The 15,597-nt window shown below is 54.1% G+C and overlaps 1 protein-coding gene across 3 annotated transcripts; it reads left to right on the top strand.

The window, feature by feature from the left end:
- Positions 1 to 1,477: 1,477 nt before the first annotated feature.
- Positions 1,478 to 13,665, top strand: SCN1B (sodium voltage-gated channel beta subunit 1). Of its 3 annotated transcripts, none has more exons than XM_066349096.1 (6): positions 1,478 to 1,900; positions 3,528 to 3,694; positions 4,451 to 4,691; positions 11,266 to 11,407; positions 12,888 to 12,959; positions 13,047 to 13,665. In XM_066349096.1, the coding sequence occupies exons 1-5, from the start codon at positions 1,861 to 1,863 to the stop codon at positions 12,952 to 12,954; spliced, it is 657 nt and encodes a 218-aa protein (XP_066205193.1). In that variant the 5' UTR covers positions 1,478 to 1,860; the 3' UTR covers positions 12,955 to 12,959; positions 13,047 to 13,665. The 3 variants fall into 3 exon arrangements, with proteins under 3 accessions (XP_066205193.1, XP_066205194.1, XP_066205195.1); XM_066349097.1 differs by having other exon boundaries at positions 12,888 to 12,964; XM_066349098.1 differs by lacking the exon at positions 1,478 to 1,900 and adding an exon at positions 2,856 to 2,877.
- The last annotated feature ends 1,932 nt before the right edge of the window (positions 13,666 to 15,597 follow it).

Raw genomic sequence — 15,597 nt, 5'->3', positions numbered from 1 at the left:
GTCCTCATTGTGCCTCTGCCTGCCACCCCTGCCAGAGGAAGGGGTCAGAACAGCAAGAAGGTTATTTTCTGTAGGGGGATTTCACAACCCAGGAAGTGCTGGCACAGAGGCCCAGACCACAGAGGTATCTGGTGTCCCTAGCTTCCTGTCCCTCAGCCCCAGGCCTGCCCCACACCCTGGTTCCTCTTGTCCAGCAGGGCTAAACCAGAAGGTTTCTGGAACCTCACCCCACCCAGAACTGATACCTGAGAATCCCCCAACCAGAAGTGTCCCTCCCAGCCCAGTCTGAGCCCAGAGCTCCCACCGCATCCTCTCCATTTGGCAGAATCTACTTACAAGTCAGGCCATCTGCCATCACTGGGCAGGTTTCGAGATCCACCTGAGACCAGACAAGGGAATGACTCAACCTCAGATTCCTCTCTGTGAAATGGGGATAATAGAACTTGCTGCACGTGTTGGGGGAGGGGGTAGAGATGGATTCTGCCCCTCACAAAGGCTCTAGCATTGGCATTTATTTATTCATTTGGCAAATATTTATCAAGCACCTACAATGGGTCAGGCACAATTCAAGGTGCTGGAGACACTTGACAGAGGTGCACAGGACAACAGGACAATGTCCTCGCCCTGGGGAAATTTATATTCCGGGGTTGGAGGGACAGGCAGTGCACATAAGGAAGAGTACAGTGCCTGGTGACAACTGCTGTGGGTGGGGGGAAGAAATTAGTAAAGGAGGTCAAGTAAGGGAGGGGAGGCAGTTTCCCTGGAATGGGCAGAAGACCTGACAAAGGCGACTTAAAACACAGCTTCAGGAGGAGCCGGAGTGAGCTTTTTGGTCATTCGGGAGAAGAGTGGTCCAGGCAGAGGGAAGAGCAAGGACAAAGGCCCTGAGGCGGAAATGAACCTGCGTTGGGAAAAGCAGGGAGCTTGGGAGTGCAAGGACAGAGGAATGGAAGATGACGTCAGAGACAAGGGGGGGCACCCTCCTGAAAGATAGCACCCCAAACCCCCAGGGCAGCCTCTCTGGTTTGGATCCAGAGTGTCGCTTCTACTTGGGAGGGGTCTGGATTATTATAGGAAGCCCTAACCTGACACCACCTCCCATGCCCACTTGGGTTCCCACACAGTGACCTCCATGCCTGAGGCCAGAGTTCTGAGGGAGAGGTCACTTGGAGGTCCCAGCAATACCCGCTTGATCCCATGAGGATGGTCTAACTTGAAGTCTGAAGCCCTGCCCCCAAACTGACCTTTCAGACCCCCATCACTCTGGGGGTAACCTTTTCCTGACCCCGATAATGGGGGTCCCCACCGTGTGGAGGGGTCCGACACCCAGACCTTGTACCCATAGCTAGAGGCTGTGGTCTCCGTGACACCCGGAGAGGCGGGTACGGCGGGTGCCTCCCGGGCCGCTGCGGCAAAGGCTGGGCGGCCGCGCCCTCCCCCCGCGGTGATTCATCCCGCCTCCTCCCTCTCCCTCCTCCTTCCCGGGCAGCGGCCGCCGCCGCCGCTGCAGTGCGCAGGAGAGTGCGGCCCGCGCCCGAGCGCCCCAGCGCCCGAGCCTAAGGGGGCCTGAGTCGGGTCATCGGGCGGATGCGCCCGGCTGCGTGCGCCAGCGCAGCAGCCCGAGCAGCGGCCGCCGCCCGCGCGGCTGGGATGCCCGGACGCCGGGCCCCGGGGCTGGGCCCCCGGCGGTAACCGGAGCGGGGGGGCCGCGCCCCCCCCCCCCCTCGCTGGTCCCAGAGCCGCAGCTGCTGCGCCCGCGCGCTCCGGGAGACATTCTAACCGCCGCCGGGTCCCGCCGCCTCTCGCTCCGCTATTAATACCGGCGGCCCGGGAGAGGAGCGCAGCGCGCGCAGTGTAGCCATGGGGACACTGCTGGCTTTCGTAGTCGGCATGGCACTGGGTAAGTGCGCGGGGTCGCGCGGCGAGGGGCACCTTGGGGCACAGCCGGCCGGCGGGTCCTCCTTCGGGACCCGGGAGAGTGGGGCGAGGGCCGCCCCCGCCCATCCCCGGGCCCGGCAGAGTCTCTTCAGAAGTTGTGCGCACCGGGCGCAGGGCTTGGGGGGAGGGGTGAAAATGCGGGTGGGCCAGAGTCCGCGTGGGCCCCGGCTGGCACAGCTTTGCGGCCTCGGGCGCCCAGCCGGGGGCGAGGAAACGCGGAGTCAGCTGCTCCCGGAGCCCCGCAGGCTGCAATGTGACACCCACGGCCGCGGGGCGGGGGGTGGGGTTGGCGACTCCGGGAGACTGAGACAGGAGAGATGGAGGGACAGAGAGATGGTGACAGGAGACAAGGGGCGAAATACGCTGAAGTACCGGGAGTACTCCGAGTGCGCCTCTGGGAGACGGAAGATGCAGTAAAGGGGCAGACAGAGACAGGAGAGATGCAGAGTTTGCCAGAGAGACATTGAGGGGAGTTGGAGGTGCTGAGAGAAAAATTAAGGGAGGCAGAGAGAAAGGGAGACACTAGTAGACACCAGGAGGAATGGAGTTTAAAAGGGGACAGGGAAAGATGGATAGAGATAACAGGAGAGTGTGTCTGAGCCTGGGAAGAGAACAGAAAGTGGTGGCACCTTCAGAAAGACCCCTAGGAAAGATAAAGAGGGAAAGTCAGAGACAGAGTTACTCAGGGAGATGGAAAGAGACAGCAGAGGAGAAGAAGCCCCCTAGATAAATGGAGGAAGACACTTGGGGACAAAGAAAAAGACCCAGAGCTGAAGTTGGAGAGACACAGCATTAGCTAGTGAGCTGAGGAGCAGTAAGGTGGAGGTGGCAGGTAAGAACGTGGAGGAGAGACCCAAAGGGACTAGAATCCAAGTGGAGGTGCAAAGGCCCTCAGGCAGGAAAGAGTTTGGTGAGTTTGAAGAAGCTGATAGGAAGGAGGTCGGTGCCTGAGGACAGAGGCAGGAGAGGTTGGGGAGGGGCGGATGACAAAGGAATCTGTGAGACTGGGGATTAGGGATGGAGTGTGGGTCTGCCCTGGTTCCAGTGCCCACGTCCCCCTTTGAGGCCTTGCCTTCTCCCAGCCTTCTCTGAGGCTGGCTGCTTTTGCAGAGCAATCCTGGTGGAAATGACTGACAGCTCAACTTCTAATGTAACTGGAATTCCAGACACACCACCCAGATGCTGCAGTACCTCAGACAAGTGGCCTGCTGAAGAAGGGGTACTTGGGTGGCACGGACTCAGAGTTACTGAGCGCAGTGACAGTCCTGTTGATTGGTAGTCTTCTGTGTGCCAGCCGCCTGCTTTGTGCCTGCCTCCTGCTAGTACTTTACCTGACTTATGCAATCTGCTTAGCACTTTCCAGGGCAGCAATGATTGCTTCCTTCACCATTCACGGGAAAACTGAGGCTCAGAGAAGATGGGTGACTTGCCAAGGACACCCAGGAAGCGACAGGGCCAGGCTCGTGTCTGGTTCTCTCGGTTTGTCATCATTATTGAGAGGAAACAGATGGTTTTTGCGGAGCCCAAGGGCTAACAACCAGCTAGTCTGGTGTGGCCTAGGGTGATGGGTGCCCCTGCTGTCCCCACAGTGTCCTCAGTCTGGGCAGGCTGTGTGGAGGTGGACTCTGACACAGAGGCCGTGTACGGGAAGTCGTTCAAAATTATGTGCATCTCCTGCAAGCGCCGAAGTGAGACCACCGCTGAGACCTTCACTGAATGGACCTTCCGCCAGAAGGGCACTGAGGAATTTGTCAAGGTGTGGGGGTACCCGGCGTGGGTGTGGGAGGATTAGTGTAGGTGTCTGAGTGGGGGCAGGATTGGGATGGGGTGGTTTTTGCTTTCAGTAATGTGCTGTTATTGATGACCTGAATTCAAGTTCCGGCACCACCACTGACAAGCTGGTGACCTTGGGCAAGCCACTGAGCCTGCCTGAGCCTCAGTTTTCTCCTCTGTGAAGACAGGGTAATCACAGTCTCGAGCTCATAGGTCTGTGTGAGGATTAGTTGAGTTGATACACCTGGCCCATAATTGGCACACTGTCGTTGGAATCATTTAGTACTAGCAAAAGTGTTTCAGGTGGTCATCACAGAGGAGAAACAACAGTTTGGATCTCCTCTATATCATGTGTATTTTGAATTACATCTGAGGACACACCGTCCACTTTCAGGGCCCACTGAAGAATTGGGGTCTACAGCAGCTGGATCAGGCTGCCTCTGTTGCTGTGTGAGGTGGATGTTTGGTGGCCCGGGCAGAACTCTAGAGAATGAAGGCCAGGAAAGCTGACTGGGGGCTGGGGAAAGAGGGGTGATAAAGAGTGTGTGTGTCTTAGGACCAGGGACACAATCAGAGTCTGGGGCAGGCCCAGGCATGACCCTGGCCCCGCTGTGCCCTCCCTGCCTGAGCCCATGTGTGTGTTCATTTGTCTCTCTGTGTGTCAGGGCAAGGGACAGAATAGAGGTCTAGGTGGGGGACAGGGGCCCAGGCAGTGACACTGCCCCCACCGCTGCCCCAGATCCTGCGCTATGAGAACGAGGTGCTGCAGTTGGAGGAGGACGAGCGCTTTGAGGGCCGTGTGGTGTGGAACGGCAGCCGGGGCACGAAGGACCTGCAGGACCTGTCCATCTTCATCACGAATGTCACCTACAACCACTCGGGCGACTACGCGTGTCACGTCTACCGCCTGCTCTTCTTCGAGAACTATGAACACAATACCACCGTTGTTAAAAACATCCATGTGGAGGTGGTGGACAAAGGTGAGTCAGAACCTGCCTGTCCCCTTGTCCCTGTTGCCTACTGGCAGCCAGATGGAGGGACAGATGGCAGGTAGGGGACAGGCTGGCTCTACTCCTGGACCGGCCAACTGCCCGTGGCAGCAGGGGGAGCAGCAGCACCTCTTTCTCCAAATCTAGCTTTGGCCTCTATTTCCCTTCAACTCACAGAGATGTCACAGCAGGCCTCTCCCCATGGAAGTTCTGGGCATCGAACCTCTACTGTTTGTGCTGTGTGACCTCTGGCAGGTACCTCTCTGTCTCTGAGCCGAAGAGTTGTCCTGTAGGGAACAAGATGTTAATGATATCTACCTTTCAGGGTGTTGTTTGAACCATTCCTGCATTCTAGGGAGGTTGTGAGGATTGAGCGATATACTTGGTGTCAGCTGCTGGCATGCCTGACTCACAGCAAGGTCTCGGTACATGGGGACAATGGTGACAGTTCTGCTTGTCAAGTAGCCTGAGCCCTGCCTCCCTGTGTCACAGTGGGGAAAGAGATACACGTATGTCACCTAGAGTTGTGCTCCTCCAAGTCTACCATGCTCACAACTCTCCAGAAGTCTTGTTAATGTGCAGATCCTGACTTAGCAGGTCGGGGCGGGGGGGGCATGTTTTTTTCTGAAAAGCTCTCAGGTGAGGCCAGTGCAGTAGGTCTGGGGCCACATTGAGTAGTAGGATCCAGGGTGTTTTTGAACCGTTTTATCGTCTTGGCTTCAGCGGCCTTGGACCCCTTTTCTGAACCATTTTCTAATGGATGTAAATTGGAATTTTCCAGGGCCCTGTGGCCCATATTGGCTTAGAGAGTCAGAGAGATATCCCAGCCATTGGACCACCAAAAAGCTGTAGCAGTGACATCCTTTGGGGCCTGCAGCACACACACACCTTCATGGGCAGTGTCCATTGTCCTTCCTTCCCCCAGGACATACCTCAATGTCTTAAGTGGAGTCCCTCTGGGTTGGGGCTCTTATAGATGTAGAAACTCAGGTTCAGGGACATAAGATTACGTGGCCAAGGTCACAGAGATGGGACCTGAATTGGAAACCAACCAAGCCTGTGTGACTTCTGTTTCTGTTCTTGCCATGATTCACTAGCCTCTGCTGGCAACCAGAGCCTGTGGGTTTCTTTTGATAATTAACATTTCTACGTTTATTATCAAAGTGATCTAGCAGAATTCAATTTAGGAGACATGTCTGAACAACCCCTCGGTATAGGACAAGATGCTGGGAGGGCAGCCACCCATGCACATAGAAGATGGAGCCCTGCTCGCGTGTACAAAGGTGCCCCCAGTTACTGTAGTTGAAATCTGTGTCAATCCTGTCTCTTGAATCAGTGCTGAGGTGAGGGGTTGGGGGTAGCGAGGCTCCATGTGCCCGGCAGGTACCCAGGTCCTTTCCATCTCCTGGTCTTGGCCTGGCACAGGCTGCGGTCCTCATCCTCGTGGTGGAGGCCGGGGCTCAGGCACGTGCTGAGGTGAGGGCTGGGGGGTAGCGAGGCTCCATGAGCCCGGCAGGTACCCACACAGGCTGGGTCCTCATCTTCGTGGTGGAGGCCGGGGCTCAGGCACGTGCTGAGGTGAGGGCTGGGGGGCAGCGAGGCCCCATGAGCCCGGCAGGTACCCAGGTCCTTTCCATCTCCTGGTCTTGGCCTGGCACAGGCTGCGGTCCTCATCTTCGTGGTGGAGGCCGGGGCTCAGGCACGCCCATGCCTCAGTGAGGTCTCTCTTTTTTGACATTATCTACCATGTTGTACTACTTCTCAGAGCCTGTGTTCTCAACATTTACATAATCTAGAGCTCTTTACATTGTCCTCCTGGAGCCTGTGGTTTTACATTACCCACCATACTCAAGTACTTTTTATCCGCCATATTATATTGTTGCCTTTTAACATTGCCCACTTTACCATAGTATTTTATATTATACTCTATACTATACTCTTTTTTTTTTTTTATTTTATTTATTTATTTATTTATTTATTCATTTTAGAGAGGAGAGGGAGACAGAGGGAGAGAGAGAGAGGAGAGACAGAGAAAGAGAGAGAAGGGGGGCAGGAGCTGGAACCATCAACTCCCATATGTGCCTTGCCTAGGCAAGCCCAGGGTTTTGAACCGGTGACCTCAGCATTTCCAGGTCGATGCTTTATCCACTGCGCCACCACAGGTCAGGCCTATACTATACTCTTTTAATATTATCAAGTACTCAGTAGTATTTTTATCATAATCCATCATACTGAAGTATTTTTAAAATTATCTACCATACTATCATATTTTTATCATTACTCACCACGCTATAGTGTTTTAAAATGTAAAATATATTGTATGGTCCTGGCCGTGTTGGCTCAGTGATAGAGCGTCGGTCCAGCGTGTGGATGTCTTGGGTTTGATTCCCGACCAGGGCACACAGGAGAAGCACCCATCTGCTTCTCCACCCCTTCCCCTCTCCTTCCTCTCTGTCTCTCTCTTCCCCTCCCGCAGCCAAGGCTCCATTGGAGCAGAGTTGGCCCAGGCACTGAGGACGGCTCCATGGCCTCCATCTCAGGTGCTAGAATGGCTCCGGTTACAAGGGAGGAAAGCCCCAGAGGAGCCGAGTATTGTACCCTAGTGGGCATGCCACGTGGATTCTGGTCAGGCACGTGTGGGAGTCTGACTCTCTGCCTCCCTGTTTCTCACTTCAGAAAATTACAAAAAATAAATTAATTAATAAAAAAATAAAATACAAAATATATTGTATTATTTTAAAATTTTACTTGTTATACTATATTCATTACCTACCACACTGTAATTTTTGTTGTTGTTCTGTTTTGAGTGGCAGGGAGAAAGAGACAGGAAGGAACGTCGAGCTGCCCCTGTGTGTGCCCTGATCAGGGAGTCAAACTGGCAGCCTCCGTGCTCCAGGACGATGTTCCAAATAATTGAGCTATCTGGCCAGGGTTTTGTTTTTTTAATTTATTAATTTTTTAGAGAGGCAGCAAGAGGAAGGCAGAAGGAGGGGAGGGGGAAGAGAAGCATTCATTGGTTGTGCCCTAACTGGGGATCGAACCCACAATCTTGTCATTTCAGGATGATGCTCTTAACTGACTGAGCTAACTGGCCAAGGCCCACACTGTAATATTTTTAATGTTATTCATCACACAACAGTTATTTATTTTACTACCCATGATGTTTTGTATTATTAGCATTGTTGGCCATGCTGTATTCTTTTTTATAATAGCTCACTCTTTTTTTTTTTTTTTTTTTTTGTATTTTTCTGAAGTGAGAAGCAGAGAGGCAGAGAGACAAACTCCCTCATGAGCCTGACTGGAATCCACCCGGCATGCCCACAAGAGGGCGATGCTCTACCCATCTAGGGTGTTACTCCTTTGCAGCCAGAGCCGTTGTAGCGCCTGAGGTGGAGTCCAAGGAGCCATCCTCAGTGCCCAGGCCAACTTTACTCCAGTGGAGCCTTAGCTGCAGAAGGGAAAGAGAGAGAGAGAGAGAAAGGAGAGGGGGAAGGGTGGAGAAGCGGATGGGTGCTTCTCCTGTGTACCTTGGCCAGGAAATGAACCCAGGATTTCCACACGCCAGGCCGACGCTCTACCGCTGAGCCAATCGACCTGGGCCTAGCTCACTCTTTTACTGCAGTTTCAACATTACCCATCAGCCTATATTGCCTCCTGGTAAGAACTGCTAAGGAATATACTGAGTCATTTCTAAAGAAGGGGCAGTGGTGTTGGTGGAGACCTTCACTGGCTGGAGAGGGGCTGAAGGTGGCAGGAGGCACCTAGGGTCCTCCACCAGGATTGGACCTGGCAGATGGTGACAAGTGAGCTAATTCTATTTTGGATGTGTCAGCCAAGTGTAAATGAATCCGGAGGCTTTGGCTAGAAATAAATGATCAAGGCCCTGGCCAGCTGGCTCAGCGGTAGAGTATCGGCCTGGTGTGTGGATGTCCCAGGTTTGATTCCCAGTCAGGACACACAAGAGAAGTGTCCATCTGCTTCTCCACCCCTCCCCCTCTTGCTTCTCTCTCTTTCTTTCTCTCTCTCTCTCTCTCTTTTCCTCCCCTCCTGCAGCCATGGCTCGATTGGAGCGAGTTGGCCCTGGGTGCTGAGGATGGCTCCATGGCTTCACCTCAGGTGCTGAAAAATGGCTCTGGTTGCAATGCAGCAAGGGCTCCAGATGGGCAGAGCATTGCCCCCTAGTGAGCTTGCCGGGTGGATCCCAGTCGGGGCACATGTGGGAGTCTGTCTCTGCCTCCTCTCCTCTCCTCTCACTAAAAAAAAAAAAAAAAAAAAAAGTTTATTTAAAAGTCTTAGGGTTAGCAAACCAGAAACAACTAGACAATACCCAGAGTGTTCCAAAGATGAAAGAAAAGCTGAGTTCTTAACAGTAAAAAAGTGCATTCTTAAGAAAAATCAGTCTTGCATTCTAAGCCTCTGAATTAATCCAAAATGGTAATCTTCCAGGTGTCCAGGGGTCTGGATAACAGATAGCAGTAGGTCTAGACACGTGAACATTCTTTTCGAAGTCCTTAAGGGGTAATCAGAGGGTTACCTATAGTATACATACATAGTCTATTTCCAGTCATAACTGGAGAGTTCAAACATTTAAGTTCCCAGGCTAGCAACAGTAGAATAATTTCCTCTGCCTCAGCCATCTGCTTTTGGTAATTTAGCAGCTTGACTCCAGTGATTCTGTGTGACTTCTTCACTCTGCCTCAGATGTACCCCGTGTGAGTGAACGGTGTCTTGAGGTGAAGCTGTGTCTAAGGCTGGTGAGAAGTCTGGCCTGTGTGGGCGCGCAGGGGAAGCGCTTGGAAAATTTGGGGTTTTTGAAGAAATCAGAGGTCTCCCCAAAGAAGGTGCCTCTGAACCCCTGTGTGTCCCTGTGCCTCAGCCCCTCCCTCCGGAGATGTCTGTGTGGGTTGATGGAGACTGCACTCACTGGACAGCAGCTCTTACCAAGTCTTTCTCTGGCTATGGAAGTTTTACAGAGCAGATAAGAGCTTAGACCCTGCAGTCTGTTGCAGCTGGGGTTGAATCCTGGTTCTGAGTCCAGTCCTACCTGTGCATCCTTGCTCAGCGCCTTCCCCTCCCTGGGCCTCAGTATCCTCATCTGTAAAGTGGGCTGCAGAGCAGCACCTGTCACTGTCCTAAACAGATTGGGAAAACAGGAGGTCTCGGATTACTTAATTCATTTAGGCATTGAGTTCTAGGAGCAGGGTTGAGAACTCTGGTGATGTGAGCTATATCCAACATATATCAACTCAGTGTGCTTCCTGAGGTCAGCTGACATGGGAAGCCAGGGTTGTCTATCTTTGGGGTTGTTTTGAAGAGTCAGGGAGATGTTCAGATAAGGAACAAAGCACAGAGCCTGGCTGAGAGCACGTATTCACTGTCTGAGATGCATTTATGGGATATTTTGAGTGAATGAATGAATGGACTGAGTGAGTGAGTAAGTGGATCAAGTGTGGAACCCTGTCCCTGGCTTCCCCTATGGAGAAGGAGGGGAGAGGCATCCCGCCCCGCGCCCTCCCTCGCTCTGGCCCAGAAAGCCTCGGTGCCGGTGCCCAGAGAGTGCGCCCTGGTGGAGGGAGGCCGTGTGGGTCCAGTGGGGGAAGATGGGATTCTGGCCAGCCAGAGGAGGGGCCGGGGATGTGGAGTGGACACCTGCAAAATCCAGCCCAAGATGCCACAGTGGCCTTCCACAAAGGTCCCCTGGCTAAGTGCTTTCCTGTTACAGTTTAAATTTAGGCTCAATGAAAGAAAGCTGGCGGTGGCAGGAGCCAGTGCTGTGAAAGGGCAGAGCGTTTGTGGAAAACAGCTGGCAGTAGCCAGCACTTGGGTGAGTGCAGCCAAGCGAGGGAAGGGTGTTCACTGGTGTTTCTTCTTCCCAGCAACTCTGCGAGAAGGCATGAATATTATCCTCTCCATTTTACAGAGAGGAAATCAAGGTCCAGAGAGGGAGAGTCACTTGCCTAATGTCACACAGCTAGTAAGAGGCAGAAGCAGGATTTGAACCTTGGAAGTCTGGCCCCAGATCCCTTGCTCTTAACTGCTGTACTGCCCCAATAATAATAATAATAATAGCAAACCCTATATTGAGTGATACCGGTATATTGAACACTATTCTAAGAATTTTTTAAAGCTTTTTTAAAATTCTCACTACACTCTCATGGAAGAGATATTGTGACTATCAACTCTTTACACATGGGGAAACTGAGACCCAGAGAGGTTGAGTCATTTGCCCAAGGTCACACAGATGGCAAGTGGCAGAGCTGGGATTTGAACCTGAGCTTCGTGGTTACAGAGCTCTTGGGCACCCACAGCCACCTGACCGACACAGATGCACCCTCAGGTTACCCAGGGAGGCAGGGCGAGGTGATCCTGAGCCCATCCACAGCTGGTGATTGCGAATCACAGAACAGTGGTGATTCGGGGAAGCGGCACGAGTCCGCTTGCAGACCAGGCCCAGGGAGGTTGAGCCGCTTGCCCAAACTGCCACAGCAAGCTTGAGGAACACGTAGGCTGTCATGCTTCCTGAGCCTGGCCTCCGCTGCCACTTAACCCTGCCTGGCCCCTACAGCCAACAGAGACATGGCGTCCATCGTGTCTGAGATCATGATGTATGTGCTCATCGTGGTGTTGACCATATGGCTTGTGGCAGAGATGGTTTATTGTTACAAGAAGATTGCCGCCGCCACGGAGGCTGCTGCACAGGAAAATGCGTAAGAAGGGTTGGTGGGGAGGGTTGAGGCGATCCGCAGGGGAGAAAGCCAGGGTGCCCTCTGCCGGGCATCTCCAGAGGGGACATGTGTTGTCAGAGATGGGATAAGGCCATGGTGAGGTCCCAGCCCCCTGCTCCACTTCTCCTAGGACCCAGGGTTCAGGCTCAACAACCTGCCCCCCAAAGATACAGGAGTCCAGGTCCCAGCCCCCTGCTCCACTTCTCCTAGGACCCAGGGTTCAGGCCTAATAACCTGCCCCCCAGAGATACGGGAGTCCAGGTCCCAGCCCCCTGCTCCACTTCTCCTAGGACCCAGGGTTCAGGCCTAATAACCTGCCCCCCAGAGATACGGGAGTCCAGGTCCCAGCCCCCTGCTCCACTTCTCCTAGGACCCAGAGTTCAGGCCCAATAACCTGCCCCCCAGAGATACGGGAGTCCAGGTCCCAGCCCCCTGCTCCACTTCTCCTAGGACCCAGAGTTCAGGCTCAACAACCTGCCCCCCAGAGATACAGGAGTCCAGGTCCCAGCCCCCTGCTCCACTTCTCCTAGAACCCAGGGTTCAGGCCCAATAACCTGCCCCCCAGAGATACGGGAGTCCAGGTCCCAGCCCCCTGCTCCACTTCTCCTAGGACCCAGAGTTCAGGCTCAACAACCTGCCCCCCAGAGATACAGGAGTCCAGGTCCCAGCCCCCTGCTCCACTTCTCCTAGAACCCAGGGTTCAGGCCCAATAACCTGCCCCCCAGAGATACGGGAGTCCAGGTCCCAGCCCCCTGCTCCACTTCTCCTAGGACCCAGGGTTCAGGCTCAACAACCTGCCCCCCAGAGATACAGGAGTCCAGGTCCCAGCCCCCTGCTCCACTTCTCCTAGGACCCAGGGTTCAGGCCTAATAACCTGCCCCCCAGAGATACAGGAGTCCAGGTCCCAGCCCCCTGCTCCACTTCTCTTAGGACCCAGGGTTCAGGCTCAACAACCTGCCCCCCAGAGATACGGGAGTCCAGGTCCCAGCCCCCTGCTCCACTTCTCCTAGGACCCAGGGTTCAGGCCTAATAACCTGCCCCCCAGAGATACGGGAGTCCAGGTCCCAGCCCCCTGCTCCACTTCTCCTAGGACCCAGGGTTCAGGCCCAATAACCTGCCCCCCAGAGATACAGGAGTCCAGGTCCCAGCCCCCTGCTCCACTTCTCCTAGGACCCAGAGTTCAGGCCTAATAACCTGCCCCCCAGAGATACGGGAGTCCAGGTCCCAGCCCCCTGCTCCAGGACCCAGGAGGCTGAGTCCCTAGTCCCCTCCTGCTGCAGACTCAGGGCCTCAGGGCCGCAGCCTGGACTCCTTGTGGGTCACTGAGAGTCCAGCCCTTAGCCTCCTCCTTTCTCTAACTTGAGCCCTGTGCACCTGGGATAAGACCACAACCCTCCTCAGTCTCCTGGTGGTGGGCCAGCCTGATGAGGGGTCACTGTCCACCTGACCTTTGCCCCCGCAGCTCGGAATACCTGGCCATCACTTCAGAAAGCAAAGAGAACTGTACGGGTGTCCAGGTGGCCGAATAGCCCCGGTAAGGTGGGTAGATGGGCAGAGGCCGGTGGGCCTGGGTGCGTGCCAGCTGACTAGGCCCCTGATCCTGTTTCTCCCTCACCTTCAGGCCCTGGGCTCCGCCTCAAGGAAGAGCCAGCCCTGACGGGGAGCGTTCAGGCACAGCCTGCCCCCAGTGGGGGCTGGCCGTTCCGGGCCTCCACAGCCTCAGCGTTCTGCCAGCGGAGCCGCCAGGGTGGGGAGGGGCAGGGGGTTTGGCTCACAGCCCTAATCCAGCCTTCTTCCTCCTGCCCACTTGCCCACTCTCGCCATGCATGATGGGTAAAGCAATACTGCCGCTGCCCCCACCCCTGCTTCTGCTGCCTGTTTTGGGGGGGCGGTAAGGTCGGGGCAGCGTCTCTGCACCTCTCTTCTTGCTGATTTGCACACATTGGCCGCTCAGACACGCACTATGGGCGCCCAGCCCCTCCCTGCCCAGTGGGGTCCCGACAAGCTGGAGCAGTTTGGGGCAGGGGGTTCTGGGACCCACTTCAACCCTCACTGATACTTCCCTTCTTGCTTCCTCTGGCTGGACCTGGGGTTCCCTCTCCTGTGATGCACTCTTGCCCAGCCCAACTCCATCCTCTCTCACCAGCCTTGGATTGTGGCCACTTAGAAAGGGGCCCAGTCAGCCTCGTCTCTCTTTACACAAGTAGTTTTGTTCATGAAATAAAGATTCTTGGACTTGATTCAGTCTCTTGTGAGCGCAGTTGCCCTCCACACCCCACACCCTCATTCCAAGAACCTCAGTTTTCCCTGAGTCCTGCCCTCTCAGGCAGAGTGGGACCTATCTACACACATTCAGGGGTAAGAATGGGGAAGGAGCAGGTGGGTGCAGGGTCTCAGGCCCAGCGCCTGCCTGGAGGTCCAGCAGGTGTAGCCACTTAGTACACACTTGATTAATGTGGGATTGGGGTGTCATTAGCTAGGGGGATCATGAGTGGGAGCCAAGGAGGCAGGATGGGAGGGGTGCTGCAGAAGCGGCGTGGGTTTTTTGTGTTCTAGACTAGCAGTGTCGACCAAACCACTGAGCATAACTGAATCAGGAGGCTTTGTTAAAAATAAAAGTGGCTGGCCTGGCCCGTGGCTGAGTGGATAGAACATTGGCTTGGAGTCTGAATTCCCAGGTTTGATTCCTGGTCAGGGCACACAAGAGAAGTGACCATCTCCCCACCCCCCAACACTTCCCTCTCCTCCTTCTCTCTTTCTCTCCTGTAGCCAGTGGCTTGATTGATTGGAGCTTGGCCCCAGGCGCTGAGGATAGCTTGATACTTGAGCATCAGCCCCAGATAGGGTTGCTCAGTGGATCCTGGTTGGGGTACATGTAGGAGTCTGCCTCACTATCTCCCCTCCCCTCACCTAAATAAGTAAATCAATTAATTAATTAATTAAAAAATAAAAATGGCAAGCCTGACCAGTGGTGGTGCAGTGGATGGAATACCAACCTAGGACACAGGGCCCAGGTTCGAAACCCCTCGGTTGCTTCCTGAGTGTGACTCATCTGGCTTGAGCACAGGCTCACCAACTGGAGTGCGGAGTCACCGGCTTGAGATCATCATCATGATCCCAGGGTCACTGGCTTGAGCCCAAGGTCACTGGCTTGAGCAGGGTGTCACTGGCTCAGTGTGAGCCCCCTGGTCAAGGCATATGTGAGAAGCAAGAGCCACTGTGAGTTGCTGCTTCTCATCTCTCTCCCTTCCTATCTGTCTGTCTCTGTCAAGAAAAAATGAAATTAAAATGGCAAAGTTTTATCCAAGGATCTTGGGGTTTACACACACAAAAAACACTACCATGTAACACCCAGAGTGTTCCCAAGAAAAGAGAAAAATTGAGAGTTCTTATAGTAAAAAGTTATTTTTGAGAAAAATCGGTTCCGCATTGTTGGCTTCTGAATTGATCTGAAATGGTTATCTTCCAGATGTTGGGGGTCTGGATGCACGAACATTTTTTCTGAAGTTCTTCAGAGGGTTCTCTATAGGATTTATCTATATCTCTAGGCATTGATGCACAGCTGACAAGTTCAAAAGTTCAAATTTGCAGTCTGGTTAAAGCAAGGGTAGAATTGTTTCCTCATACCTCAACCTACTTGGTTTTAGAAATTTAGCAGTCTGACTATAGGACGATTTTATTTCTTCACTCATACTCAGCAGTGCGGGTCTCTCTGGAGTGGTGGGAGTCGGAGGGAGGAAAGGAGCGAGAGGAACACGAGTGGAGAGAGGGGGAGAGACTAGGGGCAGAGCAGCAGCAGGTCTGCCAGCGTGCCTCCTGGGGGAGGCTGTGGCTCGGAGTGGGGTCAGCAGGTGGGTCTGATTGTGCAGGGACAGACTAGCTGGGGTGGACAGCTGTGATGTGTGTTTATGTGACTGTCCACAGCCAAGCGTCTGATGGTGTTCCTAAGCATCTGGGTGTTTATCTGGACCTAGGGTGTGACGTGGATCACTTTTGACCGCTGGCGGGACAGTGTGTATGTATCTGTCTCTGGACACTTCCGGCCACTTGGCTTGGGCCTCAGCACTCAGTGCTGCCTTTTCCAGGCCAAGCCCCCTTCCCCCCTATCTAGGACTTTACCGGCTCCAGAGGTCACTGCTGCAGGCGGCAGAGAGGCTGCTGCCAAAGCAAAC

Source organism: Saccopteryx leptura, chromosome 9, assembly GCF_036850995.1.
Source record: "Saccopteryx leptura isolate mSacLep1 chromosome 9, mSacLep1_pri_phased_curated, whole genome shotgun sequence".
Taxonomy (NCBI): Eukaryota; Metazoa; Chordata; class Mammalia; order Chiroptera; family Emballonuridae; genus Saccopteryx; species Saccopteryx leptura.
The sequence above is the reverse complement of the archived record's forward strand: the minus strand, read 5'-3'. Positions and strand labels throughout refer to the sequence as shown.

What these genes read in the sequence shown, in the direction of transcription:
- SCN1B (XM_066349096.1), top strand. Translation starts at nt 1,861, where the DNA reads ATGGGGACACTGCTGGCTTTCGTAGTCGGCATGGCACTGG. An exon ending in CGTAGTCGGCATGGCACTGG is followed by an intron (nt 1,901 to 3,527) that starts GTAAGTGCGCGG and finishes CTGTCCCCACAG; the next exon opens with TGTCCTCAGTCTGGGCAGGC. An exon ending in GCACTGAGGAATTTGTCAAG is followed by an intron (nt 3,695 to 4,450) that starts GTGTGGGGGTAC and finishes CCGCTGCCCCAG; the next exon opens with ATCCTGCGCTATGAGAACGA.